The following is a 23,810-nucleotide window of genomic DNA, read 5'->3' as shown; positions in this document are numbered from 1 at the left end:
ATCTTACTTAGGATCTCGAGTTTGTCTACCTTGATCATGGGAGGTATTTGGCCTTTTTTTTTTACATGGTCTAGTAGCATAGTTGTGAGAGCTCACATAATTAAATATGGAATGAAAAGTGGGGTGTCTGGGGTTCGAACCACGGCTCCTGCATAAAATATGTAATGTTTCTGCCAACTGAGCTAAGCTCACGGAGACTTCTCCTTCGTATCTTTAGTAGAAGAAAAAACATACACAAAAAAAAAATCTTAATTAATAACCAAGAGTCTCAGTGAGCATAGCTCAGTTGGCATGGACATGTATTATTATATGTAATGTCTCAAGAGAGTATGAAATAATGAAATAAAGTGGATGAGTTAAACTCCGACAGCTCATCAATGTTGGGGTTATAGTAGACCGCAAAACTAAAAAAAAAAAAAAAAACTTTTCTAAAAGTAGATATTGATCATCTACTAAGGAGGTAATAATTGAACTCACGATCTTAATAATCATTTTAATGTTTTCTGTTTGTTTATTCTATATGTTCAGGACGGTTTCATTGAGGAATATAACTCAATTTTTGACGAATGAGAAACATTTCGTTGAGACAAGTTTGCACCAGCATCCATCATCATGTGATTCTATTTTGGTGTTTATTGAAAGATTTGATTTTGAACAAAAGAGAGAATTATTTGTGATTTAGGGATTTGGAGATTAAATTCGGGATTTAGGGATTTATGAGTTTGAGATTCAATTTGGGGATATTGATTTTCGGTTCAAGGATCAAAGTGATCATTTTCTACCTTCACTTTAATCCTTGTAACACCTCATGCACCTTGTCAGAACAAGTTAACATAAGTTTTTAACGCAGGAGACTAAACTGATAACGGAAGTGCACCATTCATGAACTACTTTGTAATTAATCCCATATTAGGGACTTTTGTGACTGCGAGGTGCAGAGTTAAGGACTAAAGTGACTATTTACTCGCAATTTTATCAAACTTATTTTTTTTAAGCATCAAAAGTTTTCTATTTTGTCATAGTTTAGGATATGAGTTTTTCCATTTTTGGCGAAAAATTACTTTTTATTTTTTAATTATAAAATGTAATAGTTTTGAATTTCTATATTCTTTTTGAAATTGAAGTACATACTTTTATTTGTAAATTATTGTAGATCAAGTTTATAATTTTATTTTAAAAATACAATTACAAATAAGCTAAAAATGTTAAACGTATTTTTTATTATAGAAAATTAGATGAAAAGTTAAACTTAAGTTTTACTAATTACTATTACTGGTTTAAATATAAGAAGAAGAAAAAAAGTCAAACAAAGTTAATATAGTTGGTTATAAATTTGAGCCACCATTGTTTTTGACTCTTTTTTTGTTTATATTTGTGGTCAGAGAAAATCCGATTAAGTCAACCTAGAGCTTTTAGTTCAACTTGTTTAATTAAAGAACAATATTGTCGCGTCATTTTTCGGAGATCAAGGCTATTTGATTAGCTTTTGACTCACTTGATTTTTCACGACTGAGGGATCAAAAAAAGTCAAACAAAAGTAGAATTTAGATTGATTAATGTTTGATTAAGAAAATAAAATGAAAAAGAGACGGTCACTTGATTTAGGATCAAGGTTTATTTAGAAAATATTTTTGTGTTTTTGAACTATTTGCATGTTTTTGTTGTTTTTGAATGATTGGACTGAAATTAAGCTAACGGAGCAGAAGAAATAAAAGCGTAGGTACTTTGTAGTGACGTTGGATCACCACAAAGACCATTGACCTAGACTAGAAACAAGATGAAAGGCATACACACACGCACGCACACATACACCTAAAACTATTACATTAAACCTATGATACATGCTATGGTCTGCGAGAAAATAAATTACATTAAACCTATATTTACATTCTAAAGTCATGTGCCAAAAAAACGAAAATAAAGAATAAATAAATTACATTAAAACCTATTTACACATTCTAAACGGCTAATAAAATAAATGATTGACAATTAAAGATGCTAAAACGAAAAGGAATGCAACATGAATTAAAATGACACGCATGGACTGTGAACAAACTAGGAACAAAATAAAAATGCATGTAAAGGGGCCATCAGTTCTCCTTATGATAGAATCTCTTTGACTTTGGAGAGCAGCCACGGCCGTAGGAGATACCAATTCTGTCAATTCCCTCAAACAAACCGAGGTGAAATGCTATGCAAGGAACCGTACTGCAAAACACAACAAACTAAACCAATAATAGCATGAAAGCAACACAATAGGGATAATAAGTACAGGCAGCAACATACACGAGCACATCAATGAATTTTATCAATGGAATTTGAAACTAAATACTCATGCAGCAGTATTATGCGCTCACGGTTTGCATGTATAAAAGCTGAGTACGTTACCAGAAAAGAGTAACTACGGCCATAGAAAAAATTAAAATAAGAATAGCACCACAAGGAATTAGAATTGAACAAAACAGTGTTGTTATGCGCCAATAGCGATGAAACAAAGTAGCAACAGCGTAAGGCACATCAGCAGCAATATTATTAATTCAATCACGCATCAACGGGGAAAATGAAAGTATGGAATAGCAGATGCAGCAACAGTGATATTGACTAATAAACAAAAACTCAATTGGAATCAATAAAAATAAAACGTAGCAGCACTTGAAATAAAGGGAATTGGGATAAAATTATGGGAATGGAAATTTAAAGGCACGGCAACATGAAATCATATGTGTAGTAATAAAGAAATAAGGGAATTGAAACATGTAGGTGTATAAACCAATTCATGGGACACGTAGCAGTACTCATGGAATAGCAACAACAAAGGTAATAATGAAACTTTAATGGAATATATGGTACTGAATCAAGACATGTGCATAGAACTAAAATTAAAACATGAAACTTGGGGAGTATTAAGTAGAACCCTAAAATAAAATTACGGCAGTCAATGTGTGTGTCCCCCCCCCCCAATTGTGTCTGTAGGTTTCAATTTATAGTGAAGGGATTTGGGTTTAGGGTTTGTTAAAGGAGCAGAAAAATTGGTGGCTTGGGGAGGAGAATAAGCAGAAAAATTGATGGATTGATAAGGCTGAGAATTGGATTGGAATGGAGAAAGAAAAGAAAACGTGTGACAGGCTGTTTTTTGGATGATGACCATTTTTTGGATTTTTATCAAATAATAGTGATTAAAATAAAAAAGGAAAATAATAAAAGAAAAGATTATGCAGACTTGACCTTTTGGACTTATCTAAAAAATGAAATAATTGAATAAATAGATAAAGACTAAACATAATAAAATTAAAAATCAAATGATTTAAAAAAAAAGAATAAAAGATGGAAATTTAAACTAAATAAAAATAAAAATAAAAATAACGAGAGAAGAGGGCCCGACTCGGAACTAACACATGAGGTATTTTAAAATACCTCTCTGCCGAATTTTCACTGAAAAGTCAGAGACCGGTCAGAATCGAAGGGCACATGTCGGTGTATGAATGTAGGATCCTTAGGTCAAAAATTGGGGTATGACAAATATCAACAAATGTCCTTAAGACATTGTTTAAACAACTAAATGTGGTAACTGTTACATAAAGAGTTTTGTAATTATAACATTTACATATATTTAACTTATATTTTTAAGACAAAGTTTCTTATAAAGGATTTATTAAACAATATCCTTAAAGCACTTGTTAATATTATCTTTAAATAAATAATTGATAACATAGACTAATAAAAAAGAGTATGTAAAAAGTGTGTGTTAACGTTTCTCAAAGCATCAATAGATTTTTAAGAATGAGTCATCCTAACTTGTGTTCTAAGGATTGGAACATCCAAATGAGCAACACTTGGAGGGAGGCAATTGTTGCATCAATTTTTTTTTGCGAAGCTTATGCATCAAACAAGCCCTTGTTTCAAAACCCTTGGATCATAACGGTATATGAATAAACATCAAGATTGCAGCCTTTGACCAAAAGATCTTCAAAAACTTTTCGTGCATCCTCCAATTTTCCACTTTGGCATAATCCCATGACAAGAATAGTGTATGTGTTCATATTTGGTCGAATACTTTGGTCTTTTAATTTTGTTAATAATGCTATTGCTTCGTCAACATGATGTTTTTTGCATAAAGCATCCAATATAGAATTGTAGGTAATTATATCAGGTTGTTGCCCTCGATCATGCATCTCGTCGACAAGTTCCAAAGCATATGATATTATTCTAGATTTGCACAAACCATAAGGGAACTATAAGTTATCATATTGATGACATGTTATCTTACGCTATTCTTAGCATCTTACATTATTGTGACGAAGCAAGCGATTGAATGAGGAGACGAGATTGTGTCGGTCATGATGGAATTGAGTGTAGAGCCTTGTTGAGTTTAAAGAGGTAGAAGAAGGGGAAAATTGAATCAGGAAATTAGGGTTTGGAAGTTGAAAATTAGGGACGAATACAAAGACAGCAGCAACATACCTCAAATTTGAAACGACGTTGTGGAATCATGAATTCTTGATTGAATGAATGTTTCAAAAGTCGGATTCAATGGTTATTTCATTTAGGTAAGAGTGATGACTAATTGGTGACAACTACTCATCTGCTCTTGAATATAAGAAAAGATTCATTTTCATATTCATTGAATAAATGATGTATTTGATTCAAATTTTAGACCAAATACATCATTTATCGAATGAACCTTTAAAAAGATTTTTTTTTTATATTCGAGTTCGACGGGAGTATGTTAACAAGTAGTCAGCATAATTCTTCAACGCGTGAACATTTCAAAATAATTAAAATATTTCGTTAATATTATCGTTTCAGTCGCTCAATATACTTAGTTATTGTTATATATATATATATATATATATATATATATATATATATATATACATATACTTAGTTATTGTTATATCAATCTCTGTTGGTTAAAAAAGATGATTAAAGTAAGTTATGTGAATAATGTATGATGTGTTTTTTCTTTTTCAACGACTTAGAGCTTTTAGTTCAACTTGTTTAAATAAAAAAATTTATAACCTATGATGTGTTTGATTCGCAAAACAGTATGTATTAGACATAACAATAATGGAGAAAGTTCCACGATAGATAAGACATAGTCTGACAATGTGTTTATAAATAGGGGCAATCATCACATCACAAACTGATTTTGTATGATTTTTAAGAGAGACAACAATACAAGATTAGATAGATATGTAATTGAGAGACAGAGAGACAATACTTTTTGATATTTTGTGGACAGATAGAGACAATACTTTTTATATTGGAAAACAAAAAGGGTATTTTAGTATTTTTCATAGTCTATACTATGGTCAAAAAGTTGTTTTGTGATTTAGCGAGGAACTGAAATTTATTTTTTGTTTGACCTCTTACTACATGTTTAGTTCCTAAATCAAACAGAGTACAAAAAACTTTATTCATTCCGGTCCCCCGTTATTAGCAAGTTAATCACATTTATAGACTAATAATTGATATAGGACCCACAATATTTATTATCTTTTTTTAGTACTAATATACCTTATTAAATTGGTTTTTTTCTAACCTGTGCAAGATTGCACAACTTAAAGGGGTGATAAATGCATAAATTTTTAGGTTTTTATAAGTCTTATAAATGAGTCATCTAATTAAACATTTTCTTAAAAACTGTTTTTTTCTCTCTCTTTTCTTCGTGAAAGGCTCTCTCATTTCTATACTAATTGCCAACCAACCAGATCAAAGCCTATGCATACAGCTCGTTGAATCTTCAATTTTTTTAGGTGATTCATTCACGTTCCCATCAATTAACATATGGCCTTGCAATCAAATTCTAAGTGAAATAAAGTATTGCAAATTAGAGAGGAAAGAATCGTAATCCTTGACATTGATTTATGATTAGTAGGTAAAAGAAAAACTGACGAAAATTAAGGGGAAAGGGATGAATCATATGGAGTAATTAATTGAAAATTGACGAAGATGAAAACAGGTCTGATTTTTGTTGGCAATTGTTAATATGAGAGAGATCATTTGAGAAAAAATAGGAGAGAAAGGAAAAATCGGTTTTTAAGAAAAAAACTAATTAATTGACATTGCACAGGTTAGAAAATCTCTATTTAATTTAACTCAACTTAAATACTTCATTAACTATAATTAACAAGAGTGTTTTAATAAATGATATTAATTTTACCATTAAAATCAACGCTACTAAACATTCTTTGAAAATGTACACAACACTAAAACGACTATTAAAATGAGACAGAGGGAATAAAACACTAAAACGGCTATTAAAATGAGACGGAGGGAATAAAAGATAATGCATTAAAATGTGTGGATTAACATTCCTCAAAGTATCAATGAATTTTAAGGATGAATCATACTAACTAGTGCCTTAAAGATCAATGTTAAGAAACCCACAAATGTTTTAACAACGATAATTTTTAACTCTTTAAAAACTAGAATACAAAATTCTGAATACAAAATTTCTACCTTACTTTACGATACAAGTCTAATTGGTCATCGAATTAAAGTCATTGTCATTGTCTGTCAGTCTGTCATGAAGGTGTAATTCATAGGACCAACAAAGTGATCAATACAGTAAGCATGCAAAAGGTCAAAACCACAAAGCAGGTGACATAACTAACTTGACCAATCACAAGTGCTATAAATAACAATATAGAAAAGCATAGTATTCTAATATCATCCATGAAATTTACACACCTGTTATCCTATAAATTAAAGCTTAATGTATCATTTTTACAGAAATTCAAGCCTTTGTCCCTCAAATTTCTTTCTCATTTTGACAAAAATTCAAGCTTAATATCAATCATAAAACTAATATCATCCATGTAATTTACACACCTGCTATAAGTAGAATAATATCTCACAGTCACAATAATATGATTTCAGAGATAGTGGCTAGTAACAGCGTGTATATTTTCAGCTGGTATTTCTAACCAGAAGGAACAAAAAGAATAAGATACTAATTACAGCATAAATAATCAGTTATCATTCTATTTGATACTTCTAATTCAAAAAAGTAAATGGTACCAAAAGAATCTTGGAAGTGTTGGCCTCAGGAATCAAGAAAAACAAAATTTTAGTATGAAAACTCTCTGAATATTGGATGCATAATGAAAGTATGTTATAGTGGCCTAACCTTTGCTAGTAACAACATGAAGCAAAAAAAGTAGGATGCTAACTACAACAAAAATAATCAGTTGTCATTTTATTTTGATACTTCTAATTCATAAAAGTAAGTGGTACCAAAGGAATCCTAGAAGTGTGGGCCTCAGGAGTCAGGGACAAACAAAATTTTAGCCTAGAGAAATAGATAGTAGAATCTTGAAAGTGTACGTTTCAAGACAAGTCAAATTTTAGCCTACAAAATTTACAACAACATTCGATTCGTTAAAATGTCGCCTCATGTGCAAGTGTATCGGCATTTCACCTTACTCTTTTCTCCTCTCCTCTCTGTTTTTTCGTGGTTTGTGCTAGTGGCTCTTAATTTTACAAAAAGCAGAAACAGGTGCAGCAAAACATAAATATAAACTACTGTGCTTGCCTTCTTAACACTAGCATTGGGGTAGCCTCTGCCACGAATGTAATGCGTGTGATGTTCTTACAAATGTTGATAACTATAAGGTAGAAAGCTACATGAAGTTTTGCATATATGCAGCAGAAATAGCCTGCAACACAGAACCATAAGGTCTACTTCCTTTCATCTTCATAAAGTTGCTGACTTAAGTTTTTCGAAACATCATTTGAGGTCCTTGCACTAGCAGGGTTTATTCACATAAAAACAGAGAGATAAGCTATAAAACCATGTTAAAGCTTCCTCTAAACCTGATGATTCCTCTAAAATATGGAAAACAAAAATTAGAACCAAAAGAGAAACTTCGTTTACCATGGGAGACGAAGTTTTGTTTATTTTTTACATGCAATTAGAAGCTTCTTTTGCCACAGATTATTCAAAAATACCCCTCATTATCATGTTTGTTTCAAAATAAAGTAATCATATCTAAACGTTCATGGATTGATGAAATTATATACAGTCACATATCATAGTAGACAAATAATAGCCATATTTCAATAAATGGACACCTTTGCTTCAACATCTACAGTGAGTGAGCTCTCTCTGAAACCTGGAAATAAAGTTCTTAAAATTGAACATGACCTTTATCCGTCGAATATATCTAAAGATCAGTCTATTTTTATAATAAAATATACAGGTTATTGAAGACAATGCAACCTCAAGAGAAGAATGCACTTTTAGAAGAATATACATGTTTTCTAACCTTTTTCAATAAACCATGAACCCTGGAGTAAAATCTCATGCAACAGGGATCCAGGCATCCAGCTGTCTCCACATAAAAAATCTACAATTTCTAGATTAAAATGTATAATGTAAAGTCATACATCAAGTGCATCATTCATTAACTATTAGGTCTAGAAGTAAAATATTGTCAAAATGAACCGTTATCATTCCACAAACATTGAATAGAATTCTATCTAGCAATTCCCTTTTGAATGATTGGACTGCCATCTATTCTTCTCACTTCAAAGTAGTGAGACTGTTATAGAAAAGAGAACAAACATACCTTCTACTGTCAAACATACAAACATTCCTTCATGTGAGGCAGATAAGAGAAAAATGCTATGAAGCACGGATACATACACGGATAACGGACACGATACGGACACTGACACGCCAACACCACTAATAATTTGAGAAAATCACTCAATTCAGTGTAATTATATGTGTAAGTGTCGTGTAGGTGTCAGACACGACACGTGGACATGCCTAATCCGAGGAGAAACATACGTTCTACTACCAAGTTCAATTTCACTTAACTAGACATAGAACAAGCTACCAAATTCTAGCAAACAAATCAATTGTTAAGGAAACTCTTTCAAAGCACCCATGATAAATAAATAAATGTAATTCAAATAAGAAAGGAAAACTAACGTCCAAATCTACAGATAATGCACCACGGTAACATTTAGTACCTGCCAGCAGTATAGACAGAAAGACTTGTGAAAGACACAACAATAAAAAAAAGTTTTTTTAAATTTCACTCTATGACTTTTCATAACTTAGTACACTCTGTATGCTTAAATATAAATACAATATAGCAATAGATAAATAGAATACATCTTACCTAGTTTCAGTCTTACAATAGGCCTCTCGCAATCATTTCACGAAGAAGTTTCTCCGCCTTATCATTTTCATCGTTATCAAACAGAGAACGGATGATTATTTCATAAGTTACGGCATTTGGAACGCAACTATTGTCTTTCATTTTTGACAACAAAGCCAATGCTTCATCAAACAAGCCCTTGTTACAAAACCCATGGATCATAACGGTATATGTGTGGACAGTTATATTATAGCCTTTGACCAAAAGATCCTCAAAAATATTTCGTGCATCCTATAGTCTTCCACCTTTACACAATCCATCAATAAGAATAGTGTATGTGTACATATTTGGCCGAATGCCCTGGTCTTTCAATTTTGTTAATAATGCAATTGCGTTGTCAACCTGATGGTTTTTGCATAAAGCATCCAATATAGAACTGTACGTAATTATATTAGGTGTTGACCTCTATCATGCATTTCACCGACTAGCTTCATAGCATAAGAGATTTTCCCCGATTTACACAAACCATCAATAAGGGAATTGTAAGTTACCACATCAGGAATAATGTTTTTGCAATGCATTTCTTTAAAGAGATCCATTGCTTCATCGACCTTTTTAATCTTACAAAACCCGTTAATCATGATATTGTAGCTGTGAATATCAGGATTCACTCCCCTATGAGACATAGTGTTGAATATACCCTTAGCCTTATTCATTTGTTTAACTAGGCAATATCCATCCATTATAGAGCTATAAGTAAAAACATCAGGTTTAATGCCTTGTTTCATCATCATAGCTAACATATTTTTAGCTTCTTTCACTCTTCCTTCTTTACAAAATCCATCAACCACTATACTAAAGGTATACACATTTGGATCAATGTTTTCCAATATCATTTTATGAAACAAATCAATTGCATCTTTCAATTTACCAACAATGCAAAGGCCACTAATTAAAGCATTGTAAGTGAAAACATCAAGGGAAATTCTCTTAGAAACCATTTCAGAATATAAATCAAAAGCATCATTAACATGTTTACCTTTGCACATACCATTAATAATGGTATTGTACATTACCACACCAGGCTGAACCAATTTTCCATTAACTCGTCTGAGCAATTCAAGGGCTGCTTTTGTTTCTCCAACCTTACATAAGCCATTGATCAAGGTCCCATAGCTAATTTGGTTGAATTGAAATCCCATCGCTACCACCTTATCATGAAAGTTCAATGCTTGATGGATGTCACCTTTGAGAAAGAGACCCTTGATTAGTGTAGTGAAGGTTATGGTATTGGGATGATAACCCATTTTGAGAATCTTTGCCAAAACAGAAAAAGCAAAAGGGATGTGACCCAATTGACAGAAAGAATTGATGAGAATGTTGCAATTGAGAAAGTCAAGTTTAATTCCCTTAAATTCCATTTTTTGAGAAAGGGAAAGAACTGTGTGGTAATGTTTGGATTTGACAAGGGAACCTAAAATCTTACCAAATTCGATGTCGGGAGGAGTGGAATTCTGACGAAGAAAGCGATAGAACAATGAAACAGAATCATCAACATCATCATTGTTATTATACCACTGTCTGGTTTGGGCACACCAGACAACTACAAAAATCATCTGGATATGCTGGATCTAAGTGGCGTTGTAATGGCCCCATATGGAGAGCATCGTGAGGCACGTCTGTTTGAGCGAGTCAGTCTTTTCTCTGAATGGCTTAGATACGGAGACCGCACAGTGACATATATGCGGAGCGGGTTCTTCGTCTGTTTGGGAGGGTTCAGACCATACCGAGACATCCCGCTGAGGTTGCACCTCCTGAGACTAATTTGGGGCGCGATCACACTCCGCTTTAAGCATGCTCTTGATCTTGCGCTGACACCTTAGCAGTTGGGGCAACGTGCAATTCATTGCATTGAGGCAGTAGATGGATACATCGAGTGGTTTTACCAGGTGTCTCATCTACGCATGATTCTTCTTGACATGCCGGTACCAGTGCCGAGGCCACCAGAGTGTGACGTCCTTGATGCGCTTGCTGCTCAGGAATGGTGAGCATGGGTACTTACATCTTAGCGGAAGGATGAGCCGCATCAGAGACCATGTGTATGTGTGATGTCCAGTGGTTTGGTGTCATGAAGGTCTGAGGAATGGCAACATTTTGAGGATGTGTTGAAAGAGGTGCACGATGGGAAGGTTTACCGTTGTCGGGGAGCTACTGAGGGTGGCATGGGTGGCAGAGGTGGTGGCGGTGGTCCGGGTGTAGTTATTAGGGGTTGATTTTTATTATGTTATGTTTGAACATCTTGGATAATATTTAATGATGTAACATTTGGATAATTTTAATGTTATATAATCTTGGATAATTTTTAATTATATTTGATTAATGTTATGTTTGAAAATTATGTTGTGTTAATAATTGTTATGCTATAAGTTGAATTTACTGTTAGAACACATGGTCACCGACATGGTATGTTTGTTTAAAAGCAAGCTAAATGCTCTAAAACAGAGGCTCAGCCAAAACAGATGGCTTATGCCTCTGTTCTGTTGCAGTTTGGATTACACAATCCGGACAGTTTAACACAATCTGGATTATGTAATCCAAAAACATCATTTCCCACCCCATTTGTTGACTTTCAACGGGGTGATTTACACATTTCGGATTACATAATCCGGAGTTTGTACAGAATTTCCGGATTATGTTCTCCGAAACCATCTATTCAAAACTGGCATCATCATCCATCAGGTTGTCCCAAATTTAGTTTCCGGAAGTTGTTCGGATTATATATTCCAAACCCGGGGTATTTTTGGAAGAAAAAAAATAGGGCGCGCGAGGAAAGGCATAGGGGCGAAAAAAGTAAACCTCTTAAATAAACAACCATGTGTCTGAAGTGTACTCAGAAAAACCTACCCTAGGATTTAGACTACTAAATTATAATTCTACGTCAGCAACAAAAAGTTTCTATTTATTTTTCATTTTTATTGAAAAAAAGTCATACATTGTCTCTAATAGAAATACGCAGGCTTAATCACAAGGGAATAGACTCATTGGTTACATTGGTACCACATATTACTCTGGTAAACTAACAAACGAACCAAGTCAATAAGAAGTTTTCTTCAAAACCTATATGCGTTCAAATCATTTCTTTGACTAGAATATATATTATCAATTGAGAGACAATGCATAAAGAACACTTACTATATTCCTTTAAAAATCCGGTGAGTCTTTAAATGGACTCACTATTATAATGACCAATTGTAACACATCTCGTCAAAATTTTGGCCTTTGTTAAAAATGTGAAAACATACGGAAAATACTTGGGTGACATAATGTCACCGTGACATTAAATCTGGGCCACACAAAGGTGTTGTGTTGTGTGACCCAGATGTGTTGTATGTGTTGTATGGCCCAGATGTTGTGTGACAATGTGTGTTATGTGACCCAGATTTAATGTCACGGTGACATTATGTCACCCAAGTGCTTCCCAAAACATATATAGGACGTTGGAGTGTTTGTTGATGAAAATGGAAATAGGCGTTTGGCTTTAAGTGACGTTCCTCTTAAAGTTAAATTTCAAAAAGCTTGATGAAAGCTTCTCTATAATAATGCGTAAATAGATATGAATATATGCATTTCTCTTTCAATAATGTATGTTTATTGGGAACCTCAAAGTTAGGTTTCCTTGTTACAAATAAAATAAATAAAACATATTACTAATGTTTATCATCCTATCCTATAGTAATTCTTTAAATTACTTGTAAAGACGGTTTGATCCACATGTTGAAAAATAATATCCATTGGTGTTTCAAACCATTAACACAACAAAGTTTGGGAAGTTTCAAAATATTAAGCATAAAAAGATAAAAATGTGTACTCCCTCGGTCCTTAATATAAGAAAATTTTCAAAAAATATTTTGGTCCTAATTATAAGAAAAAGTCACAACATTTAAGGCGTAGTTTTTGTTTAAAAGACTTTTTTATCCCTCATTTAATGATTGTCTTTTTTCAATTAGTGGATGCATTTAATGTTTTCACAACATTCTATAAGGGTATATTTGTAAAAATGTTTATAAAGTTACAACAATTGATGATGGTATTGGTATTGATGTTTTTTGGTTTTTCTTCTTATAATAAAGACCGGAGGGAGTATTTCATTTTCAATAATGTATATTGGGATTCTAAAAGTTAGGTTTCCAAATTTTGTATCAAGAGTCTATGAGTTTTAAACACGTTAGACTAGGTTTGGAATCAATGTTCCTCTTGGACATATATTACTCATCAAGGAACTGATTTCAACATAAAACAAAAACTAGTGAAGCAAAACTTCTTTTAATAGATATAGAATTTGACAATTATGGTTAACGGTTAAAACTTTCATGCCCTCTAAAAATGAAGTTTCTAAACCAAACAAGATCACCTCAATGACATCCTTATCTAAAGGATTGTGGCTGGGACTACTGCTACTATCATGGCCCATCAAATGGTCAGTTAGGAAGGTTCCAGGAGGAAAAGTAAAGGACATATGTAGCATCATCGAGCTATCGGAAATGACTCTATCTGCAACAACAGGTGGAAAAGTAAAAATATACTCGCTAGTGTACTTACTTATTATAAAGTCCAAGTCCTTTTTTAAGAATGGATACCCAAATGAGGTATGGGGTAGTCACCATATAAAACTGTTACTAGACTAACAACAAGAGGGCAGCAATTACAAAGCAAACAGGTTCAAGTTTCTCTAGCAAATACATAGTGCAGAAACTACGAATATTGAGACAAATTTAATGTTTCAGATTTCTACTCCTCTGGATCATCAAAGATTAGTAAAATTGTTTTTTCATAGCCTAAACATAACAGTGTAAAACAATTGGTGTGTGAAAAACAATTGGTGTGAGAAAGAATTGTTTTTTCATAGCCACAGAGGTGACATGGGTTCCTACAAAGGCCCCCAAATTGTTAAAAGTATCCAAATAATAGGATTTTAGTTTTAGGCAGTGAAGGAAAGAAAAACAGAAACTGAAATATGAGAAAATATCTCGAATAGGTGCCTGGTAAATAAGCTTGGATCTCATCCCAAGCATATTTATACACTCAATCTAATAATAAACTACAAACAACTTCAAAACCAACTTCAACACCCACCCTCACGCCTGGATCCAATTCCCACAATGCAATCATAAACCCGGCTTTGATACCATGTTGAAATTGGGGCCTAACTCATCCTCCCAAAACCGGTTTGTGAGGTGAGGATTTCCCCCATTTATAAACAAACGTTCATGCCATATTTTGTCTGATGTGAGACTCTTTAACTCACCCCATCACGACCAGCACAATTGGGCTTTGTTCATGAACATAAATGGAGAGACTATGATATCATCTTAAAAATTGTGGTTGAGCCTAACACAACCACACAAAACAGGTTTCAACAATACTCAACTTTTCTATTGCAAACCTCACCAAAACGCATATCAAATCACAGTTGTTGCTGGCCTAGAAGTCTAAGTGTGCAGCTGAGGCCATCAACCAAAATAGATATTTCAAAAAATGATAACACGTATTTTTAAAAGGCGAATCATGAACCATACTCATGAATATGATATGCTGTCATTATTTAAAAAGTGTGCAGGTGCGGCCATCCTAAACCATTCATCATATTAAGGTATATCAAGAGAAGATACTAGATATACAAATGTTTCATCAAAGATAATGACCATGAACCGTATTCAAGAAATAGGTATATGCAGAATATGACAGACCTTTCAAAAGCTCAGACTTGGATTCAGCACCATGTTCAAACTTACCTTTCGCAAATCAAAATAGCTTTGCATAACTGTGGGAAATGAGGTATTCAATAACAATGATACTCAGATAATGTTGAACCTTTTCCCATCAATGCAAAATGTGCCCAAAAATCAGAGAATGCACATCCACTCATACATAGTGACTACCTATTTATACTAGCATCTCATAAAGTATTGGAGAGGGGAAAAGCATTCCTCCCTAGGTACTAACATACTACAAAATTGTGTAAAAATAAATAACAATCTCTTCTGCAATGTACAATGTCAATTCCAAAATACTAGCATTTCATAAGGAACTGGAGGGGGGAAAACCAGTCCTCCTTAGACTTTACAGATCACTATTAGCCTTTCATTACTTCTCTTCACCTTTCCTTAGAGGCAAACATCTGAAAAGTACACATCATGCAGATTTCGAAATTTCTGCAACCTCATACAAAAAAAAATAAGTTTATTTTAATTTCACTCCATGATTATATACAGTCATTTATCAAAATTAGGTGCGACTTTCATAACTTAGTACACTCTAGATGCTTAAATATAAATACAATATAACAACAGATAAATAGAATACATCTTACCTAGTTTCAGTCTTACAATAGGCCTTTCGTAATCATTTCACGAAGAAGTTTCTCCGCTTTATCATTTTCATCGTTATCAAACAGAGAACGGATGATTATTTCATAAGTTACGGCATTTGGAATGCAACTATTGTCTTTCATTTTTGACAACAAAGCCAATGCTTCATCAAACAAGCCCTTGTTACAAAACCCATGGATCATAACGGTATATGTGTTGACGGTTATATTATAGCCTTTGACCAAAAGATCCTCAAAAATATTTTGTGCATCCTCTAGTCTTCCACCTTTACACAATCCATCAATAAGAATAGTGTATGTACACATATCTGGCTGAATTCCTTCGTCTTTCATCTTTGTTAACAACGCAATTGCCTTGTCAACCTGATGGTTTTTGCATAAAGCATCCAATATAGAATTGTAAGTAATCATATTAGGTGGTTGGCCTTTATCATGCATCTCATCGACTAGCTTCAAAGCATAAGAGATTTTCCCCGATTTACACAAACCATCAATAAGGGAATTGTAAGTTACCACATTAGGAATAATTTTTCTGCAATGCATTTCTTTTAAAAGATTCATGGCTTCATCCGTCATTTTAATCTTACAAAACCCATTAATCAAGATATTGTAACTCTGAATATCATGATTCACTCCCCCCTGAGCCATAGTGTTGAACATACTCTTAGCCTTATTCACTTCTTTAACTAGGCAATATCCATCCATTAAAGAGTTATAGGTAACAACATTAGGTTTAATGCCTTGTTTCATCATCATAGATAGCACATTGTTAGCTTCTTTCACCCTTCCTTCCTTACAAAATCCATCAACCAATATATTAAAGGTATACACATCCGGGTTGATGTTTTCCGATGTCATTTTATTGAACAAACCAATTGCATCATTCAATTTACCAACAATGCAAAAGCCACTAATCAAAGCATTGTAAGTGAAAACATTAGGGGAAATTCTCTTAGAAACCATTTCAGAATATAAATCAAAAGCATGATTAACAAGTTTATCTTTACACATACTATCAATAATCGTAGTGTACATTACCACATTAGGCTGAACCAATTTTCCATCAACTCGTCGGAGCAATTCAAGGGCTGCTTTTGTTTCACCAACTTTACACAACCCATTAATCAAGGTTCCATAACCAACTTGGTCCAATTGAAATCCCATTGCAATAATCTTATCATGAAAGTGCAATGCTTGATGGATCTGACCTTTGAGACAGAGACCATTGATGAGTGTATTCAATGTTATGGTATTGGGATGACAACCCATTTTAAGAATCTTAGCCAAAACAGAAAAAGCAAAAGGGATGTGACCTAATTGGCAGAAAGAATTGATGAGAATGTTGCAATTGACTAAGTCAAGTTTAATTCCCTTAAATTCCATTTGCTGAGAAAGGGAAAGAACAGTGTGGTAATGTTTGGATTTGACAAGGGAACCTAAAATCTTACCAAATTCGATGTCGGGAGGAGTGGGATTCTGACGAAGCAAGCGATAGAACAATGAAACAGAATCATCAACATCATCATTGTTATTATGGAATTGAGGGAATATTGTTGAAAAGGAGAAGGAAAAATAAGGAATGAAATAGAAATGGGTGTTTTTCGAAAATTGAAAAGGATGAAACTTTATTGGAACAAAGAGAGAAATAGGAACAAGATTGTACCTCAGCAACATCGAAGAAGAAGAAGAAGAGCGAAACATTGTTGTGTCCTCCGCAAATGAATTTGAAATGAGATATGTAATTAGGTTTTCTGCAAATGAACTGTTGAATAATGTGTGCAGCTGTAACACTCATGAGTGTCATGTGATATTGTCGACCACATCATGTGTCACCTTTTATTTAAAAAAAATAACAAAAAGCAAGACATTTTCTTCAAATTAACAAATGAATTTTATACACGTGTCTATATTTTTACTCATATATTAATAACGATACTTTTTTTTTTTGTAATTTATACATGTGTCTATATATTAATACGAATACCGATTTTTTTTTTTAATTTATACACATGTCTATATTCTTACTCATATTTAATACGAAAATAATTTTTTGTATAATTTGTATATATGTTTATATTTTTATTCATATATCAATTAAGAGATCTACTTTTTTAATTTTTATGCAACTGCGACTTGCTTTTCAAAAAAAGAACGCAACGTGTTCACTCGTCCGTATGCACGGGTATCCTGCTGCAACTATTTTTAATATAACTTCTTATTAAATTTAGTATTATTTAATTATTTGAAGGAAAAAAAATTGCATCACTAGGAGTCCAGATCCGCCTCTGATCACGGTTTCAATTTGCCCAACGTTAGAGCCCTTTTGGTTTTGCTGGTTATGTTTTAGTCTTGCTTTTTTTTCCCCCTTGTTTTGCCTTGTATTCCAATAAAACATGTTCTATGACCAGATAACCATAATATTATGTTAAAAAAGACTTATTTTAAAGTCTCACAACAAGAAACAGGATTCAAAAGATACATGATGAAAAAAGACTTATTTTATTACATACAAAGTTTTTGCAGTAAATTGGGAGTTTTGAGATTTAATCTTTGAGACGACCAAAATAACCTTATCAAATTACTTTCATTTTTACACTTTCAAACGAAATATCACACTAAAATATGATAATAAACCAATCAAATTTCTGTGTGTTGGAATAAATTGCTAAAACTTTAGGTCAGTCACACCTATTAAAAAATTATTAAGGGTAACTATTGTGCTTCAAGTTCAAAGGAGAGGTATTCTTTTTCTTAAAGAGCAAAAGAGAGTGAAAATTGAATTGAGAAGTACCAACAATTTATGAAAGATACTAATCTATCTCTAACATTACAACAAATCAGTAACAACAATAACTATATCCTTAAACTTAATGATATAATATCTTTCTTCAGATTTCTCACTCATTTTCTTCCACAAATCATGCATCCTTTTCCCTTTTCCCAATTTTGTTTTGTTTTGTTTTGAATCATCATGTTCAATTCTGCTGCAAACTTCTAGGAGGTGATTCACGGATCCGGATCCTCTCATGTTGCCAATTCTGCTGCAATCTCAACCGTTGGTCTCCCTTTAAGACAACTTTTCTATTTTTATATTTTTCCTTTAAAACTCCTCGCCTGTTGGATTAGGAGCTGGATGGAAAACACAGGAGACGATCTGTTTCCGGTGATTCACACACAAAAAACCCCTCCATCTTCTCTTTATTGTATTGTCATTGTCATTCTATCATCAAGGTGTTACGTTCCGAGTTTGTTCAAATCTGTACGTCCGGTGGTTTGTGAGTTCTTCTAAACTTTTGCAATTAATTCAATCACCACTCACCATCAAAATCCACCAACTCAGTAGGCTTGCAGTCTAGCATATCTGATGGTTTTACTATTTTCACCATCTTTAAACCGAAATCCTCTATCCAACCAACAGTCATCCCGCACGAACACAAGCTCCATTTCAAACAATCCAGCAAATCATAGAACACATGTGAGGCCACAGCTGTACCAAATTCTTCCATAAGCCAGAATCACGGTTTAGCTATTACCATATCCAATGCTATATTCCATCCATCATATTTACCTAGTCGACACCAAAGTGTCAAATCAACTTCCTTTCTCATTTTGACAAAAATTCAAGCTTCATATCAATCATAAATGTAATATCGTCCATGCAAATTACACACCTGTTATAAGTGGAATATCTATCTATATTACAATTAAAATAACGTTAGTTCAGAAATAGTGGCTAGTAACATCATGTATATTTTCAGCTGGTGTTTCTAACCAGAACAAGCAAAATGGGTAAGACAATAACTGCAACATAAATAATCATTTTTCATTCTATTTTGATACTTCTGATTCATAAAAGTAAACGGTATCAAACAAATCCTGGAAGTGTTTGTCTCAGGAAAATTAAATTTTAGCCTACAAAATTTACAACAGCACATGATAAACAAACTCTACTTTAAATACATATGAAAACTCTCTGAATAGTGGTTCATCCAAGTTTAACAGCAGAAGATAATGTCTTTGTCTAATCAAACCATGGATGCCATAGTGAAAGTATGCTACAGTGGCCTAACCTTTGTGTTTGTTTCTAATTTCATCTATGTTTGTTGGCACTTCTCTTATTTTGTATGTTAACGTGTTTCTACAAAGACAACTTTTAACTCTTCAAGCAATAACACAAATGTAGCAAAACCAAAAACTTATAGTTCTTGAACAACAAAAAAATTCTCAAAGAAGATGCAAGGTAAAAAAAAAAAAAAACTGAAAAGAAAATGCAAAAGTGTAGCTTAAATCAAAACAAAACAAACTCAATGACATGTCAATACCCTCAACATATAAACTTATATAAATCAGTGAGAAGATTATCCAATAAGGGTTTCCTTGACACAACTGTGGATTTTCTATCCCGTACTACAAATATACCTTTCAACAAAACAAATGAATCATTTTAATTTCAACAGAGGTAGCATCACCCTTGAATGTAATGCTCGTGAAGTTCTTTCAAAAGTTTTTTTTTTCAAGGGAAGTTCTTTCAAAAGTTGATAACTATGATTTGAAGCCTTTATAAACATGTTGTCAAGCATATTGTGCAAATTTACTATTGAAATCCTAAGGCAATGCAGTTAATGACAGCACATAAGTTTCATGCTAATTTGATGAATCCTACTTGGTTAATTCATTCAGTATGCAGAAAACCAATTATCCAGCAGAAACAGAGCTCATATTTGAATTCTTATCATATTATTCCTTACTACCGATCTGCACCAAACACACGTGTGAACTTTCTATTCTCATGCTCACAACTTTTCCAAAAATTGAGTCTCCTACTGAATTTATACAGAGAAATCACAGAACAGGACATAGCAGATTCTAACATGCACTTTCAGATTTCATGCAATGAAAGAACAAGACATTGTTTTTATAGTGTGTTGCTCATTGATAAAAGGCTTTTTGCATTCTAATGTTTTTACAATATAAATCCAAATATCCAGCAGAAAGACACAAATTGGAGAAGGAGGGAGAAGGAGAGGATCCAAATCCCCAGAAATAACATTAAACCTTAATTTCCAGGCTCAGACATGGGTTATTACCAAATATCTTGAGATAAGGCACCCTAGAAGGCTGGAATTGAAGTAAGAAACCCCTCACATTTCATGCAACAGTCAATACGGGTTACCATGCACAAGATCCCTTTGAGTGAACATCTTCCCCCCTACCTAGACCGAACTCGTGCTGGCGTTGATGTCGAATGAAAGGAACTTCCTTAGCTTCCCATGCAATAGATTCTGGTTCAGCAACTTCCTACTTAATTAGTTACCTAATTCTCATTAGACCATGCTCTTAGTTTTAATTACTTCAAACTATTTTTAAATTAAGGTAAGAAGCAATTAAATACTATATTGAAATCTTAATTAAGAAACACACTAAAATTTATTGAGATGTTGAGCACAAGTACTACTAAACACACTATAGTCAAGAGTTTGATACAATTTGATGGAAATCAAAACTAAGTACCCTGCACAAGCAAAAATAGAAAGTGACCCTTGTTCTACACTTCCAATACCAGACAAATAAATTATGTTATAATCTCAACCATAACAAGAATCGGATTTGAGCCACCATTTGTAGATGAATATACAATTACTTTTGGTTTGTACTTTTATATGACCATGACACTTGCTTCCTTGATGTAGGATAGAATGTAAGCACTTGTAAAGTCAAATTTCTAGGACGCAATCAATATCTAGAGGCATGAGTTTTTATGATAAAGTTCATAATATACATACACAAAAAATCGTTTCAAGTATTACACACATAAGCCAAGCCAAAAACAGGTTACTTCTTTAATAAGGATGATGTAGAGAATACAATAAATTATATTTATAAATTTGAAAACAGGAAAAGTTCAAAAGAAAACCCATTTTCAAAATGTACCGCATTCAAGGGATCAACAATGCTGATGGAAAAGAGGAACTCTATCCAACAGAGTCAATTTTACAATCTAGTTTCTTGAAATTGTAGTATTACTCTAGCAGATAGCAGAGATTTTGGTGGAAACGAACTCAAACCTACATTGTGATTATGAAAATTATTGCAATTATAGTAATGGAAACCAACTTCTGCTACAATTCACCGAGTTCAGATGCAGATTTTAAACTATTATTGTGCAACACAAGGAGATGTGAGTTCCATTCTTTATAATGCAGATGGTATTGACCTAAATTTCAGATCTGTTGAGAATAAGATATTGGCATCTATAATCTGTAAAATCCCAACCCGACAATATTTCCATGACAACACTAACTATTATATTCTACCACTTCCCCTCAAGTTGAAACTCACTGATATCCCCTTTTTTTTAAGTATAAACACACTCGACAAGCAAAAACAACAATCACAAAAGTTTGTTTCTCATTAGGCAGGGTAACTACAAAAAGTGAAATGATGGCATAAAGTTAAAATATAAATTCAAAATAACAATAACAATGTGTAACAAAAGAGAACCATCTTACCTAGATTCAATTTTCATCTAGACGGTAGCTTTAATCAAAAGATTAAAGATCTGGAAAAACCTCTCGTGCTTCCTCTAGTCTTCCATCTTTACACAATCCATTAGTAAGAATAGTGTGCGTGTATGCATCTGGTTGAATACCCTTTTCTTTAATTTTTCTTAACAAGTCAATTGTCTTGTCAACGTGATTCTTTTTGCATAAAGCATACAAGATAGAATTGTAAGTAATTATATTAGGCGGTTGACCTTTATTATGCATCTCATCAACAAGCTCCAAAGCCTGTGAGATTCTCCCCGATTTGCAAAAACCATCAATAAGGGAGCTATAAGCTATCGCATCAGGAATTATTTCTTTACAATGCATTTCTCGGAAGAGATTCATTGCTTCATCCATCATTTTAACCTTATAAAATCCATTAATCATGATACTGTAGCTCCGAACATTTGCAGTCACTCCCCTCTGAACCATAGTGTTGAATATATTCTTAGCCTTGCCCACTTCTTTAACCAGACAATATCCATCCATTAAAGAGTTATAAGTAATAACATCAGGTTTCACACATTCTTTCATCATCACCGCAACCACGGCTTTACCTTCTCTCACATTTCCCTCCTTGCAAAAAGCACCAACCAACGTATTAAACGTATACTCATCCGCGTCAACATTTTCCAATTTCATATCATTAAACAAACCAATAGCATCTTTCAACCGACCCACAACACAAAAACCATAAATCATCGCATTATAAGTAAAAACATCCGGAAAAACTCTCTTAGCAACCATTTCAGTATACAAATCAAACGCATCATTAACAAGCTTATCTTTACACAAACCATTAATAATCGTGGTATACATTATCACATCATACTGAACTATTTTCTCATTAACTTCTCTCAGCAACCGTAACGCTGCTCTTGTTTCTCCTACCTTACATAACCCATTGATCAACGTCTCATAACTAACTCGATCCAGCTGAAACCCCAATGCTACCACTTTCTCATAAAAGTTCAACGCTTTACGAGCCTCACCTTTAAGACAAAGACCGTTGATGAGTGTATTTATCGTTACGATATCGGGGCAATAACCCCTTTTGAGAATATTGGCAAATAAGGAAAAAGCAAAATGGGTATGACCCAGTTGAGAAAAACAATTGATGAGTACATTGTAAGTGAATAAATCGGGTTTAATTCCTTTAAAGTGAAGTTTTTGATGAAAGGAAAGAGCAATGGAGTAACGATTGGAAAGGGCAAGGGAAGCTAAGATTCTGGCGAATTGGCTTATGGGTGGGGTTGGAATCTGATTGATTAAGCGATTGAATCGGGAAATAACGTTTTCGTGATGAAGATTATTGTGGAATTGAGTGTATATGGTTGAAGGTGAAGAAGAGAAGCGAAGAAAGTGAATGAAATTAGGGTTTGTTTTATTGAAAAGAGGAACAACGTACCTGAAGAGTGAAGAAGAACACATATTGGCAGAATCTTTTTTTTTTTTTTTTTTTTTGAGAAAACATATTGGCAGAATCTTGGAGGGAGATGTTTAGGACTCTACCACTCTTTGACAAGCTGGGGTCCACCGGTTGAACAATTTTGTTTTATTTTTTTATATTTTTTTGTTATTAGTATAAAAATATGTTTTTTGTCAAATAGTTTAAATACTATCTTAAAAAATGTAACTAGTTTAGAGACTAGAGTTACACATATCATAGGCTTAGATATGGTTTTGGTTCCTATAAAATTAGGATTTTCTAAGTTTAGTCTTCATTTAATTTTAATAGTTTTTTTAGTCTCCTAATAAATTCAA

At 33.3% G+C, this 23,810-nt stretch overlaps 2 protein-coding genes and 1 pseudogene across 11 annotated transcripts in view; all 3 read right to left on the bottom strand.

Annotated features, from left to right (window-relative positions):
• Window positions 1-10,869, bottom strand: part of LOC146917866 (uncharacterized) — a 59,284-nt pseudogene extending 48,415 nt beyond the window's left edge. Inside the window, exons 1-2 of the transcript XR_015013521.1 lie at window positions 9,135-10,869; window positions 8,942-8,982 (exon numbers count right to left, since the gene is read on the bottom strand). The product of XR_015013521.1 is annotated as an uncharacterized LOC146917866 (transcript). The remainder of the gene's footprint in view (window positions 1-8,941; window positions 8,983-9,134) is intronic.
• A 3,992-nt stretch (window positions 10,870-14,861) lies between these two features.
• LOC146917865 (uncharacterized) lies at window positions 14,862-17,310 on the bottom strand. Of its 3 annotated transcripts, XM_085716623.1 has the most exons (3): window positions 17,165-17,301; window positions 15,484-16,977; window positions 14,862-15,325 (listed from the first exon to the last, which is right to left on the bottom strand). In XM_085716623.1, the coding sequence occupies exons 1-2, from the start codon at window positions 17,294-17,296 to the stop codon at window positions 15,496-15,498; spliced, it is 1,614 nt and encodes a 537-aa protein (XP_085572749.1). In that variant the 5' UTR covers window positions 17,297-17,301; the 3' UTR covers window positions 14,862-15,325; window positions 15,484-15,495. The 3 variants fall into 3 exon arrangements, with proteins under 3 accessions (XP_085572749.1, XP_085572748.1, XP_085572747.1); XM_085716622.1 differs by having other exon boundaries at window positions 14,862-15,332; window positions 15,484-17,310; XM_085716621.1 differs by having other exon boundaries at window positions 15,484-17,301.
• A 936-nt stretch (window positions 17,311-18,246) lies between these two features.
• LOC146917864 (uncharacterized) lies at window positions 18,247-23,491 on the bottom strand. 7 transcript variants are annotated; one of them, XR_015013514.1, is made up of 3 exons: window positions 22,011-23,491; window positions 20,589-20,802; window positions 18,247-19,069 (listed from the first exon to the last, which is right to left on the bottom strand). XR_015013514.1 is itself a non-coding variant. In XM_085716625.1 (2 exons), the coding sequence occupies exon 1, from the start codon at window positions 23,475-23,477 to the stop codon at window positions 22,053-22,055; it is 1,425 nt and encodes a 474-aa protein (XP_085572751.1). In that variant the 5' UTR covers window positions 23,478-23,491; the 3' UTR covers window positions 18,247-20,802; window positions 22,011-22,052. The 7 variants fall into 7 exon arrangements, 4 of the variants coding, with proteins under 4 accessions (XP_085572751.1, XP_085572750.1, XP_085572752.1 ...); XR_015013513.1 differs by having other exon boundaries at window positions 20,589-20,799; XR_015013515.1 differs by having other exon boundaries at window positions 18,838-19,069; window positions 20,589-20,783.
• Window positions 23,492-23,810: the final 319 nt, after the last annotated feature.

This window comes from Medicago sativa, chromosome 6, assembly GCF_051527215.1.
Source record: "Medicago sativa cultivar Bolivia chromosome 6, Bolivia_mono, whole genome shotgun sequence".
Classification (NCBI taxonomy): Eukaryota; Viridiplantae; Streptophyta; class Magnoliopsida; order Fabales; family Fabaceae; genus Medicago; species Medicago sativa.
The sequence above is the reverse complement of the archived record's forward strand: the minus strand, read 5'-3'. Positions and strand labels throughout refer to the sequence as shown.

Coding starts and splice junctions, on each gene's coding strand:
- LOC146917865 (XM_085716622.1), bottom strand. CDS start 17,202: ATGTTTCGCTCTTCTTCTTCTTCTTCGATGTTGCTGAGGTACAATCTT.
- LOC146917864 (XM_085716625.1), bottom strand. CDS start 23,477: ATGTGTTCTTCTTCACTCTTCAGGTACGTTGTTCCTCTTTTCAATAAA.